The sequence below is a fragment of the Psammomys obesus genome, unplaced genomic scaffold (genome assembly GCF_907164565.1).
Source record: "Psammomys obesus unplaced genomic scaffold, mPsaObe1.curated_primary_1811, whole genome shotgun sequence".
In the NCBI taxonomy this organism is placed as follows: Eukaryota; Metazoa; Chordata; class Mammalia; order Rodentia; family Muridae; genus Psammomys; species Psammomys obesus.
Window position 1 is genome coordinate 18726383 of NW_026596057.1, and position 26026 is coordinate 18752408.

A 26026-nucleotide genomic window follows, 5' to 3' on the forward strand; every position below is an offset into this window, starting at 1 on the left:
TTTTTTTTTTCTCTCTCTCAGTTTCTGTCACAGAATTTCATCGCATGGAGGATACCAGCAGTCATGTATGTAGGCTGGTTTGTATTTCATGTTTTCATTGCTATGGAATAAACTATCTTCCAGGTATAGTGTAAGACAGACACTTAAGTATGCAGTGGTGAGGGGGACGTTGTGCTGACCGAGGAGAAGCAGGTAGACAATGAGTCTCAGCCCGAGACCCTGTGCCTTTCTCCCCGAGCCTCTGCCTTTATTGGAGATTGTGCTCCTTCTAGTGTCTGCGGCCTGGGTATGGCTGATTAAACATCTGTCTGATTAAACATCTGTATGCATTGATGCATCAGCGTTGGTCCTACAGCATCAAAGTTCTGTGTACATCTCAAGCATATCATGGAAATGGATTCTGAGTCCCAACTCAGTTCTTCAAGTTTAACATGTGCCCCACCTAAATGTATTACATTTGATTATTGATATTTAAAAACCTGCACTAAATTTGACTGACCTCAGTATGTGAATTTATAAGTATTTGGAGTTTGTTCAGTTATTTTTTCACAGAACACATAAATATTCTCATATATACAAATACTTTTATACTCCCACATAGACAGGAACCTCAAAGCAAAGTTGTGATCTAAATAGACCACACGTATATATGCATATATGCAAGAAAGGCCCGACGAAATGCCAGGTGATGCATAGGTGTGCAAGTGAATAGCTTCAAGTAGTAGCAAATAGTGCATCATGTGAAAGACAGAAGATTTCTATAGGCAGAGCTGATATAGCTTTATACAGAAGGGTGTGTAAGAATGAAAGCTCCTGAGTCAGACTTGGGAGATTTGGGTTACACTTAACACAGTATGTTGTTAGCTCTTTTGAGTGTATCACTTTCCGTCTTCACCCTATGCTGTTTTAACTTATTTTATCCAGAAAATAATAATTATTGATTATAAGTACAATGGCAATTGGGGGGCACATACCTAGATATTTTTCTAAGGATATCTTTTTTAAATAAAACTTTAAATCTTTTCAGTATCTCCTACAATTGCTGGTGTAGAGAGCGATGGCAGCCCTGAAGATGTCATTGTCATCCTTAACAGCCCCACTTCTTTAGTGTGTGAGGCATATTCCTATCCACCAGCTACCATCACCTGGTTCAAGGATGGAGCGCCTTTAGAATCCAACCGAAATATTCGGATTCCTCCAGGTAATTAGCTGACTTCAGCTAGCCATGGTTCATTTGTATCATCTACTGCTGTAGAAGAGCATGGGTTATTTTTTCATAAAAGTGCCTGTGTCTTTGTTCTGTGACAGTCTATTTCTATCTTACTATCTATGCTTTATATATAGTATAAATATGTACTATATATTTTATATATTTAATATATATATTAAATATATACTATATATAATATATAAATATATACTATATATTTAATATATATTAAAATTTAAAATACTCAAGCATTACTTTTTGAAAACAAACCCAAGTAAAGAAATGTTACAGTGTCAGAATTGCTAAAATATGTTATAATGTCAAATGTTACAAAGGATAGAAACTCATTTTTGATTGAATTTAGCCTTGAAAGAGTTAATATGTAGACTGAGTTTATTCTTCTTTAATATAATGTGTGTGAGGACAGAAAGAAATAAAAACCATAATCAACAGCTGTGAGACATTTAATCTGATGTGGAAGAGAGATAGAACAGAGATAATGGGGAAGACTTATTATCAATATGCACTTAAAACAACTATGCAGCCAGTTCTCATGAGACCAAATAGGCTAGGGTCAGAGGGGAGGGGAGGAGGACCTCCCCTATCAGTGGACTTGGGGATGGGCATGGAAGGAGATGAGAGACGGAAGGTAGGATTAGGAGGGAAGTAGGAAGGGGGCTACAGGTGGGATACAAAGTGAATAAACTGTAATTAATAAAAAATAAATTAATTAAAAACAAAATAAAAAATAAATGGAGAGGGGTTGTTAAAGGGGGGTAGTGACAAGTTTTATAAAAACTCAGAAGATAAAGTTGCTATTGTGAACCTTAATGGTCAGGAAAAAAAATTTCTCCCTAACCACAATGTTGGCCAGATTTGACAGGAAGTAGGAGAATTTAGTTGACTGATGATAAGCTGGGAGAGGTTTTGGATCCATCAGGATGACTAGAGGACAAAGGGCAGCAAGCAGGAATGGGATGGCCACATGCAGTCACCATGTAAGGGGAAACATTATGGAGAGAAAAAAGTCAGGAAGAAAAGCTGGCTATTGTTTTGAAGCCTGTATCAGTTTACGTTCAGACACTAAACAGTTGAGAACTATTGACAACTTTTATTTTAAAAATTCACTTTATTTATGTGTTTGTGTCTTGGATGTCATGCATGTACATGTGTGTGGGTTCCTATAGAATCTATGGATTCCCTCAAACTGCCGTTATAGGCAGTTGTGAGCCACCCAACATGGGTGCTGGGTCCTTCGGGAAAGCAGCAAGTGTTCTTAACCACTCAGCCATATCTCCAACCCCAGTTTTAGAGAGAAAGATAACCATATTCAAAACTGTATTTTGGTCAAATCAATTTTCTGTGATAGACCAAGTTGATGAGAGAAAGACAATAACAGAGGTGAGACCCTTCTTATGAAATGTATGAAACAAAGAAAGCTGAGCCTTACTTTCCCATGCTAACAACTGCTAATTGCTCATGGCTAGGGGTGAGACTGTATGTCCAACTACCCCTCTCTGCTGACACTTGGTCTGGCTTGGACCTGCACAGGTTTTGTTCCTGGTAAGTCACACAGTCTAGTTGGAATAACACCCCCCCAAACTATTTTGGTTAGCACAAATTTGTCTTGAACGTTGGGGGCTCGGAAGTGTTGGGTTTTGTTTTATTTATTTACTTATTTTAAGAATACAAAATTAGGTGCAAAGGAAAGGTCTATGGATCTAGGGGGAGGAGTTGTGGAGGAGTTGAATATGATCAGAACTCATTACACAAAACTAGAAATGCCCAAAGAACTAATTGAAAAGTGTGAAAAAAAAAAGTCATTGTCTCGAGTGATGTACAGAGGCATAGAAGTGTCAGAGATGGAAAATGTGAGAGCCACGGCTACACAGAGGACAGTGGGGAACATAGAGACCATCTCAGCTACAATGTAGATCCTGTGTGCATTGTAGCATGTTTTATATCAAATACCTACCAGTAAATTGTAGTCATAAGAAGCAACGCTTACAGTAAGAACTAAAGTCCTAGTACTTTGTGCATTCCCTACTTACACTACGATGTCAAAGCTTCCTTAATGTTCCTTGATGTTTTAGGAGGCCGTACTCTGCAGATCCTAAATGCGCAGGAAGACAATGCTGGCAGGTACTCATGTGTGGCCACCAATGAGGCTGGGGAAATGATAAAGCACTATGAAGTGAAGGTCTACAGTAAGTGCCAGAAGAACGCTTTTTCTCACCTCTTCCTGAAGATTTCTAGTTTTTTAAATCACATTTTCCATTATTCTTTCCTGCTTGTTTATACTGATCATTGAAGACTCTTAGTTATGCAGCTTGCCTCATCAAGGATGGAGGTTGCATTAAGTATTTTGCCCATGGCCTCAGCTGCTCAAAGATGTGAAGACCCAGGGCTAATGAGATGTGATGGGTCAGTGACTGACGTGTTTCTTGTGCAAGCAGGAGGACCAGTGTTTAAAGAGCCCAGAACCCAAGTAAATGTAAAATGGGTATAAAGGCCTGACTTCAGGCCCAGTGCCAGAGAGGCAGACAGGAAATGCTCAGAAAAAAAACAGCTAGGTACTCTAATCAGAACAATATGATCTGGATCCAGCAAGACACCATGAATCAGTATCTAAGGTAGGGGACAGTTGAAGAAGCCATGTGGCATCGTTCGGACCTACAAATGCATACATGGGCACATGTTCCCACAGACACACCATCTCATACACACACACACACACCATCACACCATCACACTTCATACCATCACACATACACGTGAAAAAACCATTCACTGGACGCACTCACTACCTACCTGTTGGAGTGTGGTTTACAGGCAGGTCCCTAGAGCTCAAGATGAGATCAACAGTAGTTTTGGATTACCACAAGGTAAACAACCTATAAGCAAAAGGCAAAGCTCACACTGTCATTAGTAGGGGCCACTGCTAATGGCCTTAACGGTTCAACAGTCTTTATTCATAGATTATTGCTGTTATCTTATAAATAAATTCTGTATTTCTGACTGTCATTTTTACTTTGATTTGGTGCCATAACAACCAGTGTAATGTATTTTTATGGGTTACTGTTGGACTATATGGATCTAGAACAGATAAAAATGAGAAGGACATTGACCTCTCTAGCAACTTTATAATGATGAACAGATAAGTATATTTTTCTGCATATTTTATGTCGGGAAATTCCTTTTTCCTGGATACCAACTGAGGTCCTTCATGGAAGGTCTGGGAGAAAGGGCCTGCATCTCCTGAGGACCTTGTTAGCTGCTCCTCATTGTGATTTCTGTGGCAGACTGTGTGTTTAAAGCAACCAGTGTTTAACTCTTTTATCTTCTTTTTCTGCAGTTCCACCCATAATCAAGAAAGGGGACCTTTTGGGGCCAGGTCTTTTCCCTAAAGAAGTGAAGATTAGGGTGAACAGCAGCCTGACCCTGGAGTGTGAAGCTTATGCGATTCCTTCTGCCTCCCTCCGCTGGTACAAGGATGGACAGGCCAGTCACAACTACATTTTGTTTGTTGATTAGTTCTTAAAGATTAAAATACTAATTTAAAAAGAAACAGACAGGTGATTTCAGAGATTGATTCCACCCACTGTGATACTAAAAGTAGCCACTCCATGCTCCTGGAATCTGGCATTACTTAAGAAAATAAACAAAGTGAAGAAATGCCCATGATCAGTAACTTTGCTATTGTTCCACCACCAGGAGATAAACACGATTTGATTTGTGCACATTAGCACTTGGCTGTGAAAAATCTAGCTACCCTCCCACTGGAGAGTTAGAGGAACCATGTTTCACCCAAATACCTACCTATAATTGAGAAGGATTCTATGAATGGTCCTAAAATGAGGACTAAATTTATTCACAACTTTCTCTAAACATCATTAACAAAAAGATAACATTTTTGATATCCTAAAATATGATAAAATTGAAAGATATAAAGGCACCTGTGATTACCTTAGAGCAGTCAGAAATGCCAAACCAAAACTCAATTTAAGAATGAAAGGGCAGACATGGGAGGGTTTGGAGCTGCTAATGGGAAAGGGAGATAAGAAGTTTATGATAAAGCTTTCAGACCACACCTCCTACTCCTCGCTGGATTCCTGTTCTTTCCCACATGCTGTAAGGACACGGACACGTGTGCTAGTGCTCGAGGGCAAAAAAGATGTGTGGTTGCTATTAACAGCACTAAATGCAGAGGGAAAACGGCTCAGCTGCTCTTTATGCAGTTTTACACATGAACATCCAAACGGTCAGTTAAATTCCAGTGCTGGAAGTTTCAGTCATAGCATGACTTAAGAGGCAAGAAAGATGTGGGTTTGTGCTTTTCTTTCAGGTCCCAGATGGATTCTGCCATATCAGCAGTGGGGGTAGGGGAAATCTTTTCATATAAAATGAGTACATATCATCTGGAAGCCATCGCAAAACAAAAGTACAGAGCTCCTATGCTCTGCTTCTGTTGGCCTTTCAAAGTTCAGGCACACAGTGTGATGAGTTATCAATTCTGTAAGAACTGGCTGGTAAACAAATTAGTTTCCTGTCCTTTGTAACTATATCATGTTTTGAAGTCTTTTGAAAATATATCCATATTTTCAATAAATAATTTTTCCATATCATTTTCTAGTTATTTCTTTTTTAAATACCAAAATTTAATGAAGTAGTATTTTTTTAGAAAAGCTACCAAAAGATATTGACACTATCAGCTACAATAACTTTTAACATAATTTATACATTTTATTTATCCATGCCCTGAAATTTTTTATTTTGATACAGGAAGTTTAAACTGTGGCATGTTTATTTGTGATGTAATAATAATGGTTTGTTGTATCTCAGATTATTTGAATCTCAACTCACTGCTAGGCAATATTTTATGTACAACAAATATAGATGTGAAACAGGCCAAAATCTCTGCCCACATAAGTTTTCAGAGCAAAAAAAAAAATAACAAAAAAAAAAGCAAAAAAAAAAAAAAGAGCAAACAAACAAAACAAAACAAAACAAAAAACTAAACTAAGAATTAAGTCAGCTAAACAGAATGTGGCTGGTCAGAGAGTACACACATAGCTCAGCTCACAACTGCGTATAACTACAAACTAGGATAATCTTATGGCTCCTTCTAACCTCTACCTACACCTGCACTCTGTACACACACACACACACACACACACACACACACACACACACACACGACAGGAGACACATGTAGTGTATGTCTACCTTTGCCAGTAGAGGAACAAGGACTGTAGTGTCTCAAAAGATAAAAGAGGGGGAAGCTATTTCAAGATGGGGACAAGTTACACTGGGTCAAATCTTCTTCACCGAGAAGAGAAGACAGATGTTAAGTGCAGTCACATGAATGTCCTAGGTGACCTTGACTGTCTTTCTTACCAAGTAGAGAAGACGCAGATTTGATTGAATCAGATCAAGGAAAGATAGGAGGACAAAATTAGACACCATACACACAGAAAACATTTCTGAATGGTTGACTGTAATGGCCCCAGAGGATGTGGAGAACAACTCCCGTAAGACTGAAATTTTCTAGAGAGATGAAATAAATAGATGATGGCATAGGTAAGACAGGAAATGAAGAGCTGAGAGAGCATGGCTTTGATTGACAGTAGACACTGAAATACTAAGAATTGGGAAAGGATACTTCATCAGAAGGAATGCCACTGAGTCAGGAATAAAATCTTCAAATAATGAAGGAAGACAGATAATGCCCAATTCAACTTAGTATCATAACATTGCCCTAGCTTAAAACAGTTTATGTATGAAGTACGGATGTTCTCAATGAATAATAGTAATTCTAAATAAAATCATATTGTGATAATGTTTTCAACTTTTAATAAAAGTTTTCTTTTAAGAAAGTTTCTATTAAACTATCAGCAAAGTAGTTTTCAATACTTGATAAGATTAGCTGGAAACTCTTTTGCTTACATAGATAAATGGACATGATGGTAAGAATATGCTTTCTGCTCTAAAGAATATCTGACTGTATCTCCCGCAGTTACCTGGCTAATGTGAACTGTATTAATTTTCAGGAGATAGAAAGCTGTGTTACTTAGAAAATAATGTGATCAAGTTGAATTACTTACTACTACTATCTTGAATATTTGACATATCTCCATTTATCAAAGAATCATGTCAGTCATTTGCAGAGTATCTTAGCTTTATTAGCATACTTGATGCTGACATTATTCTAATTGAATCACAGCCCCTTGAATCAGATGATCATGTTAACATCGCCGCAAATGGGCATACTCTTCAAATAAAGGAAGCTCAAATATCAGACACTGGACGGTACACTTGTGTTGCATCTAACCTTGCAGGTGAAGACGAGTTGGATTTTGATGTGAATATCCAAGGTAATACAACTATGCTTATTGCAGAACAGTTTCCATGCTTTGTTAATGAAATGGAAAAGACATTTGACTTGGGGTTTTTTTTTTTTTTTTTGCTTTTTTTATTAATTAATTCTATTTAAACCTCGGTCATAGACCCCTCCCTCCTCTCCTCCAGGTCCCACCCTCCCACATCCCCTCTCCCCTCTTTCTCAGAATAGGGAAGCCCCCCTACCCGGACACTCCAGTTCATCTATTCACATGATGACTGAGTTCTTCTTCTTCCCCTGTGGCCTGATAGGGAGGTCCCATCAGGAAGAAGTGATCAGAAAGCAGGCAACATAGTCCATGTCAGAGATATCCCCCACACCCTAACTAGTGGGCCCACACAAAACCCAAGATGCCATCGGTCTGTGAATTGTAGTATGTCTATCTTGTATTATATGACTAAAATCTGCTTATGAGTAGGTATATACCATGTGTGTCTTTCTGCTTCTGGGATACCGCACTCAGAATGATCTTTTCTAGATCCCACCATTTGCCTGCAGATTTCGTGATTTCCTTGTTTGTAATTGCTGGGTAGTATTCCATGTGTAAATGTACCACAGTTTTGTTTTGTTTTGTTTTTTTATCCATTATTTGGTTAAGGGACATCTATATTGTTTCCTGCTTCTGGCTATTACAAATAAAGCTGCTATGAACATGGTTGTGCAAATGTCCTTGTATGGTAGAGTATCTTTCCAGGGGTGGCATAGCTGGATCTTAAGGTAACACTATTTCCAGTTTTCTGAGAAAACTCCAGATTGATTTCCAAAATGGTTGTACAAATTTGCGTTCCCACCAGCAATAGAAGAGTGTTTCCCTTTCTTCACATCCTTGCCAGCAGATGCTGTCACTTGAGGATCTTTTTTATGTTTTATTTTTTCATAATTTTTAATTTTTTATATTAATTACAGTTTATTCACTTTATATCCCAGCAGTAACCCTCCCTCAGTCCCTCCCAATTCCACCCTCCCTCCCTCATCTCCTCCCATGCCCCTCTCCAAGTTCATTGATAGGGGAGTTCCTTCTCCCCTTCCATCTGATCCTAGCCTATCAGGTCTCATCAGGACTGGCTGCATTGTCTTCCTCTGGTAAGGCTCCTCCCCCATTAGGAGGAAGTGAACAAGAGCTAGCCACTGAGTTTATGTCAGAGACAGCCCCTGTTCCCCTTACTAGGGAATCTCCTTGAAGACTAACCTTCCATGGGCTACATCTGTGCAGGGGTTGTAGGTTATCTCCATGAATAGTCCTTAGTTTGGAGTATCAGTCTCATAAAAGATCCCTGGGCCCAGATTTCTTGGTTCTGTTGCTCTCTTTCTGGAGTTCCTGTTCCCTCTAGGTCTTTCTATCTCCCCCTTCTTTCATAAGATTCCCTGTCCTCTGCCCAAAGTTTGGATACCAACAACATAGGCTCTAAGATCAACAATAAATAAATGGGACCTCATGAAACTGAAAAGCTTCTGTAAAGCAAAGGACACTGTCATCAGAACAAAATGACAGCCTACAGACTGGGAAAGGATCTTCACCAACCCTATATCTGACAAAGGGCCAATATCCAGAATATATAAAGAACTGAAGAAGTTAAAAAAAAAAACAAATCAAGTAATCCAATTAAAAAATGGGGTACAGAGCTAAACAGAGAATTCTCAATAGAGGAATATCAAATGGCAGAAAAATGCTTAAATGCTCAATGACCTTAATCATCAGGGAAATGCAAATCAAAACAACCCTGAGATTTCACCTTCCACCCATTAGAATGGCTAAGATCAAAAACTTAAGTGACAATACATGCTGGAGAGGATGTGGAGAAAAGGGAACCCTCCTCCATTGTTGGTGGGAATGTAAACTTGCACAATCATTTTGGAAATCAATCTTGCACTTTCTCAGATCTTGCTACCTCAAGATCCAGCTATACCACTCCTAGACATTTATCCAGAATATGCTCAAGTATACAACAAGGACATTTGCTCAACCATGTTTGTAGCAGCTTTATTTATAATAACCAAAACCTGGAAACAACCCAGATATCCCTCAACTGAGGAATGGATACAGAAATTGTGGTATACTTACACAATGGAATACTACTCAACAATTAAAAACAAGGAAATCATGAAATTTGCAGGCAAATAGTGGGAACTAGAAAAGATCATCCTGAGTGAGGTATCTCAGAAGCAGAAAGACACACATGGTATATACTCACTTATAAGTGGATATTAGACATATAATATAGGATAAACATACTAAAATCTGTACACCTAAAGAAGCTAATCAAGAAGAAGGACCCTGGGTAAGATGATCAATCCTCAGTCAGAAAGGTAAATGGTATAGACATAGGAAGAGGGAGAAAACAGAGAACAGGACAGGAGCCTACCGCAGAGGGCCTCTGAAAGTCTCTACCCAGCAAGGTATCAAAGCAGATGCTGAGGCTCATAGTCACTTGAATTTTTGATCTTAGCCATTCCATTCTGACAATTGGAGATGGAATCTCAGAATCATTTTTCTGATGACATTTGTATTATGACATTATGATTTGTATTTCTCTAAGGATATTGGATGCTTTTCCACCATTTGTGATTCTTCTGTTGAGAATTCTCTTTTTACCTCTATATCCCATGTTTTAATTAGATTATCTTGTTTGTTGGTGTTTAATTTCTTGAGTTCTTCATGTATTCTAGATATTAGCCCTTTGTCGGATGTAGGAACTTGGTTTATTTTAAAATCAATTTCTTCTAGTAATAAGAGTTCATTATGAAATCTTAAACAAAAAAACCATAGAAGAGAATAATCTCATCATCCTTTTTATGTATTTATTTTTATTTAATGTATATGAGTGTTTGCCTATATGTATGTATGTATGTATGTGCACGACATGTTTGCCCGGTGCTTATGGAATCCCACAGAACTGGAACCACAGAGAGTTGGGAGTCCCCATATAGTGTCTGGGAACTAAATCTTGATCTCCTACCAGAGCAATGAATACTCTTACCCCCTCATTCTTATTTTTATGCATTTCCTTCTGGTATTTTAAAGAACTACTTCATTTACAAAATTAAATGACAGACTTCTTTTACGTTAGCATTGTACTAACACTGTATGATGCAGGTTATATATCCTATAACGTTATTGCATAGAAAACAATAAAAGCAATGATAATGGAATTCAGAGTAGACACAGTTTTAGATGGATGAGTACACCTATAACCTTTGTGTCTTCGACAACTAACCAAAATATTTTAAGTCTTTGTTATTTTCCTTTAAAATAAATATCTCTTGGAATTGCTAAGAACAATTGCTAAGTTCTTCCTCAAGTGATTAAGAGCTAATTAAGAGCTCCGGTTGTTGGCATTGTTTTTCTGGATGTTAGCACTATCCAGCAGAATGGTCTTGGCCAGTGTTGGGGATTGAGTCTCGGACCTCATGTGTGCCAAGTAAACTCTCTGTGAGCCATACTCCAGCCCTCAACATAACTTTTAAGAACATTGCCTATTTCGTCAGTTGTACACTCAAATATTAGTTTAACCAAACTCCTATGATTAAGTATCTAGGTTGTCTTGAAGTTTTCAGTACTTATAATAGCACTATACTTAACATTTGGGTACACAAAATTTTCACATATCTTTGATAGGTGTCTAAAACTTGAAAATTCAGGTCAAACTTCACACACTTTTGAAATGACTTTAACACAAGGCAATTTGTCTCTGATAAACCTTACACTCACTATCAGTGAGGACTGAGACTGTCCTAGATTTAATAGTCTAGTCCCGACTGTTTATCTTAGTTAGCTTCCTTAGTAAGAGAAATCGTTGATAGTGTCAAGTGAGCCCATATATCCTTTTGGGTGTGCCCAGAATTAGCTTTTCCTGCAGCAGTCCCAGTGCTTACATCATTCCTCCTCGCACATGAACATTTCTGTTGCTCAATAGCAGAGCCTTTGTATATGAAAAGCAAAGACAGAGATGTCCCCACCCTCAGTGTCTCTCTTCTTTACAGGCCTTCTGTCCTCCTGCCCTTGCTCTCCTCGGGTCTGATCTCCACCTTCTTAACTTTCTGTGTCCCCTCTCCTACCTTATTCTCTCTCTTCAGCCATTCCCTCTGTCTATTCTGTCTCCCCTTCTGAGTGAGAGTTATGTATCCTCCCTTGGATCCTCTATGCTACTTATTTTGAGTCTGTGCCTCATAGTATGCTTATCTTGTACTATATAGCTAAAATCCGCTTATAAGTGAGTACATACCATGTGCGTCTTTTTGGGTCTGGGTTCCTTACTCAGGGTCATCTTTACTGGTTAAATCCATTTGCCTGAAAATGTCATGATTTCTCTGTTTTTAATAGCTGAATAGTATTCCACTGTGTAAACATCTCTGTGCCAAGCAGGAGAACTAAGTGAGGGTAGGCTCCTGGGAGGATATGAGAGGGATTTAAGACTCTTAGTAGCAGAGAACATAGGGACTGAAGAGGACATTCCCTAACTAGATTAGTCTTCTAGTGAAGAGGAAGGAACACCTATCATCCACAAAACCTTTGATGCAAAATTTACTCTGCCTACGAGATGTGCAAGGATAGATAGAGCAACTTGAGCAGAGATTGAGGGAATGCCCAACAGATGCCTGGCCCAACCAAAGACGCACCCTATTGGAGAGTGCCAGCCCCTGATACTATGAACAGTACTCAGCTAAACTTGCAGACAGGAGCCTGTCAGATTTGTCCTCTGAGGCACTCTATGAAGCAACACCTCAAAATAGATGCTGGGACTTACAGCCAGAAATTCATCGATGCATAGGGAGTGTTGGGGAATAGTGGGAGGAAAGAGAAAAGGACCCGCAAGTGACAAGAGCTCCATAAGAAAAACAATAGAACCAAGTAATCGGGGCCAGAGGAAGCATCAACCAAGGACCATGCGTGAAATGGACCTAGGCCCTCTACAAAGATATAGCAGATGGGCAGCTTAGGGTTCAAGTGGGTACTCTAGTAAGGGAAGCGGAGACTGCATCTGACAGGGATTCACTTGCCAGCTTTTAGATCACTTTCCTCTAGTGGAACTGCCTTGACAGACCACAGGGGAAGAGGACACATTCAGTCCTGATGCAATTTGATGAGCTGCGGTGGATGGGAAAGGGAGCTCCCCTTTTCTGAGGAAAAGGGGAGGGGGAGGGAGAGAGAGTGGAACTGGGAGAGAAAGAGGGAAGGGACTACAAGGATGTAAAGTGAATAAACTAAGTAAATGAGAAAAGAAGAAAAGAAAAGATAGATGAGAACCTTAGATCTTATTCTCCCTCCCAGGAACCAACACTGACTGATGCCTATTCTCGGTTTGGCTCTTGCTGGAATGCATATAAGTACTTGAAAATATGTTGATATTGTCTAACTTATCAAATCCACATATCACTTGTCAAGATACAGTAAAAATCTTTGTCTGATGTGTCAATTATGACAGTCACACTGTGAATAGATGTTGTGCTTCTCCTTCACAGTTCCTCCAAGTTTTCAGAAACTCTGGGAAATCGGAAACATGCTAGATACTGGCAGGACTGGTGAAGCCAAAGATGTGATTGTTAACAACCCCATTTCTCTGCACTGCGAGACAAACGCTGCTCCTCCCCCAACTCTGACATGGTACAAAGATGGCCGACCTCTGACCTCCAGTGACAGAGTACTGATTTTGCCAGGTAAACACTGCCACGTAAAGACACAAATCTCTGCCAAGTGTGTCTCTTTTCATTTATCTGGCCAGTTCATTGTAACTTAAATGGTATTTGGATTGCTGAAGGATGTATCTTCCGTATATAGAAGAGCTTACCTTGAGAATTTGACAAGAGAATGCTTTAACTCACTTTTCAGATCTGTTCAATGGTTGTTAACAATTTATGCGAGTTGTTGGACTCCTCTTATCTCTGTATCTGCATTGGTGATTTAGTCATTTTGGTTTCTATGCATCATTAATATAAATTCAAATATATGTTATTCAATTTATTGGGTATATTGATTGCATTTTTCATGAGTAATAATAAAGACATTTATTTTTAAATGTTATATTTATCACATGTTTTGTTGATGGAAAAAAATACTTAACTCTTTTGGAATAATATTTTCAAGGCTTCTGTGTAATTATCTAAAGTATTCAAATATCAGAGTTAGTTATACTAACTAACTTTTAGGGTCAATGCAATGCATAATACATGCAAAGTTAAGACAAATTAACTGAAATAATATTGTCAAAAAATTAAAAGGGAAGAAATAGACATGGTAGCTCTATGCAATATATATGACATTATTTGTGTCTAAATCTAGGGGAAAATGGCTATAAAAAGCTAATTGTGACATCTAAAAGAGACATGGGTTTTAATCTTTCATTAACTCCGTATTTTCTGTTTTTTTTTTTTTTTTTTTTTTTTTTTTTTTTTTTTTTTTTTTTTTTTGCTGTGCTGTAGTTTTATGAGAGATTATCTTATTTCTATGAAGTTTGGATCCATGAGTATATAGTTTTAAAAAGTCACCAGGCCTCCAACTTACTATAAAGACTTAGGAAAAAATAGTCTGTCCATATAATATTGGGAGATTTTATATATATATATATATAAAATTAGACCCTTGGTTCACTGTATAGCCATCAACCAGTTCTTCGGGTGAGTTTGTTGCCTTAGTTGAGTTGCTATTGCAGTGATGAAACATCATGACTAAAAGCAACTTGGGGAAGAAAGGATTTATTTAATTCACAGTTCCACATAACAGTTCATCTCCCAATATTATATGGATATATATATATATATATATATATATGTATATACACACACACACACACACACATATATATATATAACAAATAATTGGTGAACATAGATGCAGATTTCAATGGGACTGTTACAACTTTCCTCTAAATTTTATTATCAACATTAATGTTTACAAATACACAGCCTTTTTTTCTTGAGATTGCACACAAAATCTTGAATAAAACATAAAAGATAAAGTACACGTTACTCTTTGTGAACCCTGGACATATATCTTCAAATGAGTTTTTACAGGAAATATTGAAAAGGTCAATTAATGATCACTTCCCCCTAAGGGAGGTGCAACCTTACTAGGTTACAGAGGAAGACAATACAGCCAGTCCTGATGAGACCTGATAGGCTAGGATCAGATGGAAGAGGAGGAGGACCTCTCCTATCAGTAGACTGAGGGAGGGACATGGGAGGAGAAGAGAAAGGGGGGGGGGTGAGATTGGGAGGGGATAAGGAAGGGGATGAGGGAGGGGACTACAGCTGGGATACAAAGTGAATTGATTGTAATAATCAAAAAATAAAAAAGAAAAGGTCCATTAAAAAATTAAAAAACGGGGCTGGAAAGATGGCTCAGTGGTTAAGAGCACGGACTGTTCTTCCAGAGGATCCGGATTCAATTCCCAGCACCCACATGGCAACTCACAACTGACCATAACTCCAAAATCTGACATCCTCACACAGAAATACATGTGGACAAAACACCAATGCACATAAAATAAAAAGAAATTATTTAAAAAATTAAAACAAAGCATCACCACACAGTAACATTCCACACAGAACACAATTGAGGATATAGAGTAGCCTACTCCCCTCTAGGAAAATTGACAAGAGCTATTTATTTTTCAAAAAATGACTTGTTAATACAGTATTGGATGACTTTTTAGTAATGCAATATTTGCTGTTAAAATGGTTATTATATATGATAAAACTTAATGGTTAAAGGAAGTGGGAATACTGGCAAGAACAGATAGACAGACAGAAAGATAAATGCAAGTCATTAGACCTAGGAAACAGTATAGCTCTGCTTATGATCTGTGTTTTCCCTAACATTTGGAGAAGTGACATACTAGGATATATTTTCAGGAGGGCGAGTGTTGCAGATTCCCCGGGCCAAAGTAGAAGATGCCGGAAGGTACACATGCGTAGCTGTGAATGAGGCTGGAGAAGATTCCCTTCAATATGACGTCCGTGTACTCTGTAAGTTTGCTTTCTTTTGTTGGATACACATTTTTCACTCTGAAATATTTTTCAGTGACTAATGTTTGCAAGATGTTACCCTAAGCATTTTAGAAATGCTTCTTATAAGGACTATCATCTTATGTGCAAACTGAGACTGTGTAAATGCATCATCAGCCAGGACTTCTAAGATCTCAAATAACCAAGACGGAAAGTGGATGGAAGGAAGGAGGGAGGGAAGGAGGAAAGGAAAGGAAAAGAGAGAGAGAGGAGGAAGAGAACGATTATTGATACACAAACTTGAAAAGTCACATGTGTCTTCCACAGACACCAAGAGCTTGTAGCAGTCTACTGATAAAATGTAATTCTTATGCCTGCTCTTGAGCCAGAATCATTGTCATTTGGTATATGGACATAAAGTGGAAGAAGTATTATTTCCTTCAGATAAATGGAGTTATTGGAAGCAGGAGTAAATGTACTGGCAGCGGCTAAGCTAGTGAAGTGGCCATGACGGTGTATAGGAGCCAGTCTATTCTGGTTTGCTTTCTATTGCTGTGATAAAACTGTAACCAAAGACTTTCTGGGGAGGAAAGGGTTTATTTGGCTTACCTATCCCAACTCACAATCTACTGAAGGATGCTAAGGCAGGAGGCTCATAGCAGCAACCCGGAGGCAGAAACAGAAGCAGGAGCCTTCTTGCAAAAATGCTGATTATTGGATTGTTCCTTATGGCTTGCTCAGCTTGGTTTTTTACACACCCCAGGACCACCTGCCTAGGAACGACACCTCCCCCAGTAAGCTAAGTCTTTCCTCATCAATCAATAATCAAGAAAATACCCCACAGACTTACCTAAAGTACAATCTTATAAATTCTCAACTCCTCAGTTGAGAATTCCCCCTTCCCAACTACCTATACCTTTGTTTTATGCCATGGTGACAAAAACTAGCCAACACACAATAAAAAGATGTTGAAGTGGTATGAGAGATTAGACACTATCTCAGAGTGTAACTGGGACTTTTATGCCTGGTGATCGAGACAATGAACTCCTGGGAAAATGGGTGGCATTGAATGGAAGGAAGTCAGCTTTGTTTCTGGTGTGCTAAGTCTGACATGACTCCGGAATTCTCACGTAAAATGCTGCCCAGGCACTTAGAAATAAGAAACTGTTACAAAGGACAAAGACTAAACCCATACTGTGCACCCCACAGCTGTGGCCAGACAAATGGTATTTAAAGAGATTTCCATCAGAAAGAATGACATACTTTTTGACAAAAGAATATCATAGGGAAACATTTGGACATAAGAGAAGGAAAAATGAACAGAAAGAGTTAATCAAGAAGTGAGGGGAACCCAGTAAACTATTATACCTGGATTCTAGCTGTTAGAAAAAGTGTCAGCTGATGAGTTCTCGGTGCTGAAAATAAAAAGCCTTTGGCCTTGAAGTTTTAAGTCTGTTAGTAAACTTCCACAGAACAACCTAGGTGGTGTGGTTCACTTTAAAACCACAAAACAAGGATAATTTTTGAGGATGCATTAGACATAATGAAATAAAATAGAGACAAGAGTTAGAATAGGGCTGGCTGGCCAGAACAAATTTAAGACTTGTTTTAAGGCAAATTTGAACTTACCCATAGACTAAGGGCAGAAACGGAATACAAAGAGACTCATTAAAGTGTTAAGGATGTGTGTAGAAAGCAGGGATGAAGGGCTTGATAGTGTAAGGGCCACAGGCACGCATCAAAACGATGGAGCAAGTGACTAGGAGGGTAATAAATAAGCCTTGGGGAGGAAGAAAAGCTCTTGGGGTGGAAAGAAAGGGGAGATGACAAAACGTGTGTCAAAAATATTTCACAATCCTGCTTAGTAGGAGTGTGAAACAAGCAGGGCCGGCCTGGAAATGCCAGCCGGTGGCAAACAGAAAAAGTCAGCAGTGGCTGCTGTGGGCATCTGACGAATATAATAGGAACCAATTGTCTCAGCCATTGCTTTTGATAATCACTGTCAGAACCCTGGAAGCAGGGGTGTAAAACAAGGGGTGCGTGCAGCCTGTCTGGAGGGTGAAGCAGATGTCATAGGTACACATTGTGGGTGCCAGGGAGCAGCAGGGCTCCAAGTACCAGCCCATAATGCATCACTGAAGGGACCCACTGTGAGGTGTGTGCTGGGTGTGAACAAAGTAACCTGAAGAGAGGCTGACAGGCTGATTGTAAAGAGAGAAGGTGGAAGGACTAGAGTTGTCTATGCAAAGAGCAGTCTGTAAAAGTCCAAAAGAGAGGTAGATATTAATTCAAATTGTATTTATGTGACAGCTATCTGTTGATTGCTCAGGCTGTGGCAGGTGCAGTGCTGGACACTCAGGATGCAGAGTAAAAGACAGTGGCTGTCAGTCAAATGGTGTAACTTTAAAGTGAATGTACACAAAATAGCATTGAAGTTCCCCCATATACTTTGTAGTACTAATTATTTTCTTTAGAGAATTTCACCTTAATTGTTGGAGAACCGAATACCAAAGGCTGAGTCTGCATTAAACATGCACTGGTTTTTGAAAATCCTGGCGTGTTTTAACATAGTGCAACAAAAATTAATCATGCTTAAGAACAATCACTTACAAAAAAAGAAATAAATATCTGCTTTTACAAATGCTGCAACACAATCTCTTAATTTCCTGAACCTTTCCATATTATATTCTACAGGAAAAGTGTGGCTTCTCATAAGTTAAATGAATATAAATTGTGGGGAGCTGTTTTAAGTGTGTACAGGGAATATAGCATAGAACTCCTCAGATTTTAATGTACTTGAGGAACAACTAGCCATCCATTCCTTGTTTCTCCTCAGCGATGGCTGTGGAGGAGGTGTGGGTGGGGTTCATGTTCATGGATATGATGTCTAACCAACCTCCCAGGGGATGCTGACGCCTGTTCAACTAATGCTGAGGCTAGGGGCCTGGAAAAGCCCAGATTATTCCCTTACAAAGACTAACCCTGAACATCAGGGATACATTGTAAAAGCCGTAATTTATCTGGTTTTTCCTGATGACAAAGTGGTGTAGCATGCCTTATGACAACCATTGTTGCCCATCAGAACCTCTCTGTCATACCCCTTTCTTAGTGCCACCAGTTATCAAGGGAGCAAACGGTGATCTCCCAGAAGAGGTCACCGTGCTAGTGAACAAGAGTGCACAGATGGAATGTTCATCCAGCGGTAGCCCAACACCCAAGAATTCCTGGCAGAAAGATGGACAGTCCTTATTAGAAGATGAGCATCATAAGCTCCTATCTGATGGCAGGATTCTTCAGGTAAAAGGAAAAAATCTAGTTTTAAAACAGTGTTTTGGACAGTGTCATAATTGTCTTCTAGACTGGTAAAAATATTCATTTGTAAACATTTATTTAAACCATTAACCATCAAGAGTATACAAAGTTATTCTCCACTTTGTTCCCACAATTAGAAATGACCACATGACATTTTTGTGTAAATTCTTCCAGGATATCTGTACATACACACCTGTCTACATTTAACAACATGATCTTGTATTAAAAAAAACTAATATTGCAATGTTTCCATTAAATGTATACGATGATAACATTCTAAGCGGTAAAGGCTTCCTATAGATTAAATCCATCCTGTGTTGGCGCAGGCAGTAGGAAGTCATAATGTGAGCCATGTAATATATTGTACTGCTGTTGGTCAATTGATGTGTCCTAAAAAACACAACAAAACAAAACAAAAAACAAACAAACAAAAAACGTTGGGGTGTGTACACATATACCAGTTCTTTTGTCAGGAAAAGTGTAATTAAATTACTAGTGAACTGATAAAAATATTTCCTTGGCTCATAAATCTAAGCATAAATATGAGTCTGGCACAGGACATATGTCACAGAGTCCATTTTTAAAAATTCAAACTCACTGCTTATAAATAAACTTGAATTTTCAAGGCATTCTCACTGCTTATAAATAAACTTGAATTTTCAAAGCATTCTCTATACTTGAATATATCTACCTGATGACCTTATGGCCTCTATCAAAAATGCCTAAGTATTTTTATATCTGAGGCTGTAGATGCATAGATGGATAGAAGTTTCCTAGTAACAAATACTCTGCTCCATATCACCTAAGTGCTGCTACAGAAAACAAACCCCTCTAGAACCTAATGACTTAGAACAATGCAAATTTATTTAGCTTGAAAGTCCACTGGTTCTATAGGTGGTGTTTCAGATCTCAGCTGGACTTATTCAAGTGCCTGCAGGGCTGTGGACTGAATGCCTGCTGGGATGATCTCTCTGGAGGCTTCCGATGTGACAAAACCATGTGAGCTGGTTTTGTCCTTCCCAATCACATGCCCCAGCAGCAAGCAAGTCTTGCTTCCTCAGACGGTAGCAGCAGAACTTCAAATAAAGTGAGTGAGACGGTGTAGACACTTGCGAAGAACTCAAGAGATCTGCACCGTTGCTGCATAAATTCTACTGGCCACACGGGCACAAATCAACCTCTTAGGAGGAACTTCAAAGTCACTTAGCACACTCACAGACAGGGAAGTGAAAAAATATTTGGGATAATTTGTAGTCGAAATAAAAACGTGTGTAAAAAAAAATCACCTTTTCTGATTGTAAGTTTTGTAAATAAATGTATGTGCACTCGACCTACCTGGTTGAAGGTGGCCCTGGGCCTAGCATGTAAAGCAGCTCATGTCCTTTTGCTTATCTGACAATGCATCTTGTTTGTTCTAAAAGGTAAACTATTAGGCTTTCCTGTATTAATCATTTCAGTTGCCGTTTTTCTATTTTCGTTTAGATTCTAAATGCTCAAATAACAGATATTGGGAGGTATGTGTGTGTTGCGGAGAACACAGCTGGGAATGCCAAAAAGTACTTCAACCTCAATGTTCATGGTAAGAAATTGGGGCCCTGGACATCTCTTAGGCTCTGCTTCACAAATCAGAGAAACCAGATTTCAGATAATAGAGTTTATGTTCTGTTTTTGACTTGATCAGTATGTGATGCCTCTACAAAACTTTTTTTTCCCCTTTACCTCTACAAAACTCAGCAGGAATTCAAGAGTATAAATCTTTCAGGCAGCCCGTTTTTATAGTATTTTTAATCCCTCAGGACAAAAGTTCTCAACTTATGGGTTGCAATCCCTTTGGAGTCACATATCATATCCTGCAGTCAGATATTTACATTATGATTCATAACAGTAACAAAATTATAGTTATAAGTTGGCAATGACATAATTTCCTACCTGGGGATCACCACAACATGAGGAACTGTATGAAAGGGTCGCAGGATTAGGGAGATTGAGAACCACTACCTCAGGAGAAAGCGTATATGAAAAACTACATGTTTGTGTGAAGGTAAAGCCAATGGCATAGCTCCTGCCCATAGAAGTGTCTACTTCTGCCCCAGTCTTCCAGTGCAGCGTTACATTGACTACATTCCAGTAGGCAAGGTCCTCTCAACTAAGAAAGGACCACCTTGTAGAGCTAAATAATTCCCTTTGAAAAGCAAGCGTACCTGAGTTGTGTTGCATTTAAGACTTCACACATAATAGACATTCCATAATTATTGCTTCTACCAGGAAGAGGGAGGGAATTGGATGTCTATCATGAAAAGTCATTTTTATGAGATATAGGTCTTCCAGAGTATGAAATTAGAGTGATGAAAATTATCTAAGAGCCACTTCTCATGAAATTCTAGTTCCTTTAGGCATATCTGAAAATGATCATTTTTTAAATCATCTCAAAAAGCTTTCATTTGGGGGCTGGAGGGCTGCCTGGTGGTAAAGAGCGTCGGCTGCTTTACAGAGGACCTGAGCTCAGCTCGCAGCACCTACCGTGGGCGCCTCACAACTGCCTGTGATTCCAGCGCCAGCTGAATCCGATGCCTCTGGCCTTCATGGGCACCCGCACGCGTGTGCCCATACCTCTCTACATATGGATATACATAATTAAAAATAAAAAAATAAATTGTTTTCAAAAGCTTCATTTGGCACCATAACATGTTCCTTTTGGATGTGATGTGTAGGGCATATTAAACATACCTCTATATGCTATTTGTGTAATAAGTCTTTGAAGCACTCCTACCTTTATATTCCTCAGCCTTAAAATGCACACTGTAGAAGCTTAATAAATTCTTTTAGGCATTTTAGTGAGCAGTTCTCAACTGGGAAAGTTGTTTACTGTTTTTGCAGTGCTAGGGACCAAACCTAGAGCCTTGAGCATACTAGTCGAGTGCTCTACCTCTGAGCTCGATTCCCAGTCTATATCCTACATAAACAGGAACAAGCATGAGTTCTCAGGAAGAATGAATGGAACAAATATGATTGTTTTAAAAGTACATGTTCTTATCTATAGCATAACATATATTAAAAAGTAAACATGTTAAGGAGCTGGGGAGATGGCTCAGTTAGTAAAGTCCTTTCTCCACATGAGTTTAAGCTCTGACTTGCACATAAAGCTGTAGTTGCAGCAGCGCCTATCTGTAGTTCCAGCCTAGGAGAGAGGAGAAAGGAAACTTCCTGGGGCTAATTGGCTATTGGTCTTGCTGAAATGGTAAGTCCCAGGTTACTGAGAGGTCACTGAAAGGCCCTGGTTGAAAGGAGGAGGCAGAGGAAACAGCATTGTAGTCTCTACTTTCAGCCCATGTTTCGTCATTACCTTGCTGTGTAAAATTTTCAATCTCTAAATAGTAAGTGGCAACTGACTAACTGATGGGTACCAGGCACTAGGTCGGGTAGTTTTGTCCATTATCTCTAGTAATCACTTCAATGATGAACAGCCATTTGTTGGCCTTTGGTTCCTCTCTTTTAGATGAAGATTAAGGACCACTACGCTTGGGAAACATTTTCCAAGTTACACCATTCACAAATGCATAGTCGAAAAAATAAAACGCACAGGCAGCGTTCTGCACAGGCAGCTTGACTCGAGACACTGAATAATTGGTTGCTGCCTACTTCGGGGTATTCTTTCATGTGTGATATATGCTGAATTTCACGTCTGTACTGTGTCTACATCAAGGTTGCTCGCTACCCATGGAGGAAACCTTGGGGTGGGAATATTGGTGGAGTTATAAATTCATATTCCCACTATGAGCCAGGCCTTCTTCCCTGTGGAGACCAGTACTTGTCTTCCTACCCCACAGCCACTCTCTCACACCTTCACTTCTCCCTCAAATGTCAAGTGAGTCTTCTGTGGTCTTCTCTGTGTGGCTTCAACCACAGAAATTACTGTTCTTACAGTTCTCACAGCTAGGAAGTTCAAGAAGAAGGTTCTAGAAGTATTTGTTTTCTGAAGAGGCAGTTTCCTCGCTTGTAGATTGCAGTTTTGTCCTCATGTGCACACCCTCTGTCTTTCTTGTCAACATCCTTGTAGAGAGAGTTTGTTTGCAAGCCTTCTTGTGTCTCTTCATTTTTATTTATCATCCTATTTAATTAAAGTATGTTTACATCATTCCTGCCTTTCTTGTTCCTCCTATAATCTCTGATTTCACCCACTCCCACCCAAATTCATGCCTACCTCCTCTTTAACCATTTTATTACATATTCACATCCATACAAATGAATAAATATATAAAAACAGCCTTCAAGGTCCATTTGGTGTTTCCTCCATATATATGTGTTCCTAAGTCTAACCACTTGGTAGTAGATAACCTATCTTGGATTCATCCCTGGGAAAAACAAATTTTTCCTCTTTCAGCACTTCTTAATTGCTTGCAGATCTTCATCTAAGGGTGGGGATCAATGAGATATCCTCAGTCTACAATCTATATGAGCATGTCAACTATTGTTAAAATTATTCACGAGTTGTTAGGTAGCTATGTTGTTGATGGTTCTTGACTGTAGCTTTACTGTCATAGTGTAAGGCCCAATCTCACACTAGTCCTCACCTTCTAGATCTTATAATCTTTCTTCCTTCTGTTTTCTTGGGTTTTTTTTTTGACAGAAGAAATGGATTTATTTTAAGATGAAATAAGATACAAGTAAAATCCCAGAAACATAAAAAAATCCCTCCTATACATTATGTATAACATAAAACAATGAAAAGTTTCAACCTAATCAATGGCATGCATGATTCAATCGTTCCTTAGACATGATGGTTGACAGTCATTTTCTTTTTTTTTAATTTTATTTTATTAATTACACTTTATTCACTTTGTTTCCCCCCATAAGCCCCTCCCTTCTCCCCTCCTGATCCCACTCTCCTTCCCCCTTCTTCAAGCATGCCCCTCCCCAAGTCCACTGATAGGGGAGGTCCTCCTCTACTTCCTTCTGATCTTACTCTATCCTATCACATCAGGAGTGGCTGCATTGTCATCTTCTGTGGCCTGGTAAGGCTGTTCCCCCTCAGGGGTAGGTGATCAAAGAGCAGGACAATCAAATTATGTAAGAGGTAGTCCCTCTTCCCATTACTGTGTAACCCACTTGGACACTAAACTGCCATGGGCTACATCTGTGCAGGGGTTCTAGGTTATCTCCATGCATGGTTCTTGGTTGGAGTATGAGTCTCTGGGAAGACCCCTCTGTTCAAATTTTCTGGTTCTGTTGCTCTCCTTGTGGGGTTCCTGTCCTCTCCAGAGCTTACTATTTCCCACTTCTTACATAAGATTCCATGCCCAACAGTTGGCCATAAGTCTCAGCATCTGCTTTGATAGTCTGCAGAGGCCCTCTGTGGCAGGTTCCTAGGTTGTTTCCTGTTTTCTTCTTCTTCTGATGTCCATCCTCTTTGCCTTTAGGGATGGGGATTGAGTGTTTTAGTCAGGGTCCTCTCTCTTAATTAGTTTCTTTAGATATACAGATTTTAGTAGGTTTATCCTATGTTATATGTCTATATGAGTGAGTATATACCGTGTGTGTCCTTCTGCTTCTGGGACAGCTCACTCAGGATGATCCTTTCTAGGTCCCACCATTTACCTGCAAATTTCATGATTGCCTTATTTTCATTGCTGAGTAATACTCCATTGTGTAGATGTACCACAATTTCTGCATCCACTCTTCAGCTGATGGGCATCTGGGCTGTTTCCACCTTCTAGCTATTATGAATAAGGCTGCTACAAACATGGTTGAGCAAATGTCCTTTTTGTGTACTTGAGCCTCTTTTAGATATATGCCTAGGATTGGTATGGCTGGATCTTGAGGAAGCGCTATTCCTAGTTGTCTGAGAAAGCACCAGATTGATTTCAAGAGTGGTTGTACAAGTTTACATTCCCACTAGCAGTGGAGGAGGGTTCCCCTTTCTCCACAACCTCTCCAGCATGTGTTGTCGCTTGAGTTTTTTATCTTGGCCATTCTGATGGATGTAAGGTGAAATCTTAAGGTCGTTTTGATTTGCATTTCCCTAATGGCTAATGAAGTTGAGCATTTCTTTAAGTGTTTCTCTGCCATTCGATATTCCTCTATCGAGAATTCTCTGTTTAGCTCTGTTCCCCATTTTTTAATTGGATTACTTGGTTTGCTGCTCTCCAGCTTCTTTAGTTCTTTATATATATACTTGATATTAGCTCTCTGTCAGATAAAGGGTTGGTGAAGATTCTTTCCCAATCTTGAGGTAGTAGTTTTATTTTGCTGATGGTGTCCTTTACTTTACAGAAGCTTTTCAGTTTCATGAGGTCCCATTTATTGATTGTTGATCTTAGAGCCTGTGCTGTTGGTGGTTCTGTTCAGGAAGTTGTCTCCTGTACCAATGAGTTCTAGGAATTTCCCCACTTTTCTTCTAACCGATTTAATGTGTTTGGTTTTATGTTGAGGTCTTTGATCCACTTGGACTTCAGTTTTATGCAGAGTGATAAGTATGGATCTATTTGCATTTTTCTACATGGACACATCTAGTTAGACCAGCACCATTTGTTGAAGATGCTGTCATTTTTCCATTGTATGGTTTTGGCATCTTTGTCAAAGATCAGGTGTCCATAAGTGTGTGGGTTTATTTCTGGGTCTTCTGTTCGGTTCCTTTGATCCACCATTCTGTTTCTATGCCAGTACCATGCAGTTTTTATTACTGTTGCTCTATAGTACAGCTTAAGATAAGGGATAGATATACCTCCAGAAGATCTTTTATTGTAAGGGATTGTTGTAGCAATTCTGGGTTTCTTGTTATTCCATACGAAGTTGAGAATTTTTCTTTCCAGGTCTGTAAAGAATTGTCTTGGTAATTTAATGGGAATTGCATTGAATCTGTAGATTGCTTTTGGTAAGATGGCCATTTTTACTATGCTAATTCTGCCAAGCCATGAGCATGGGAGATCTTCCCATCTTCTGATATCTTCTTCTAATTCTTTCTTCAGAGACTTGAAATTTTTTTCATACAAGTCTTTGACTTGCTTGGTTAGGGTTACACCAAGGTACTTTATGTCATTTGTGGCTATTGTGAAGGGTGTTGTTTCCCTAATTTCTTTCTCATCCCTTTTGTCTTTTGTATATAGGAGTGCTACTGATTTTTTTTGAGTTAATTTTGTATCCGGCCACTTTGCTGAAGGTGTTTA

The 26026-nt window shown here is 39.1% G+C and overlaps 1 protein-coding gene across 1 annotated transcript in view; it reads left to right on the top strand.

The window, feature by feature from the left end:
• The window catches only part of Hmcn1 (hemicentin 1), a 354052-nt gene that overhangs the window by 226997 nt on the left and 101029 nt on the right, over positions 1-26026 (top strand). The window contains exons 16-23 of the mRNA XM_055624399.1: positions 1028-1201; positions 3304-3417; positions 4566-4711; positions 7434-7584; positions 13071-13265; positions 15459-15572; positions 18661-18848; positions 20346-20442. Coding sequence (XP_055480374.1) covers positions 1028-1201; positions 3304-3417; positions 4566-4711; positions 7434-7584; positions 13071-13265; positions 15459-15572; positions 18661-18848; positions 20346-20442 — 1179 coding nt within the window. The remainder of the gene's footprint in view (positions 1-1027; positions 1202-3303; positions 3418-4565; positions 4712-7433; positions 7585-13070; positions 13266-15458; positions 15573-18660; positions 18849-20345; positions 20443-26026) is intronic.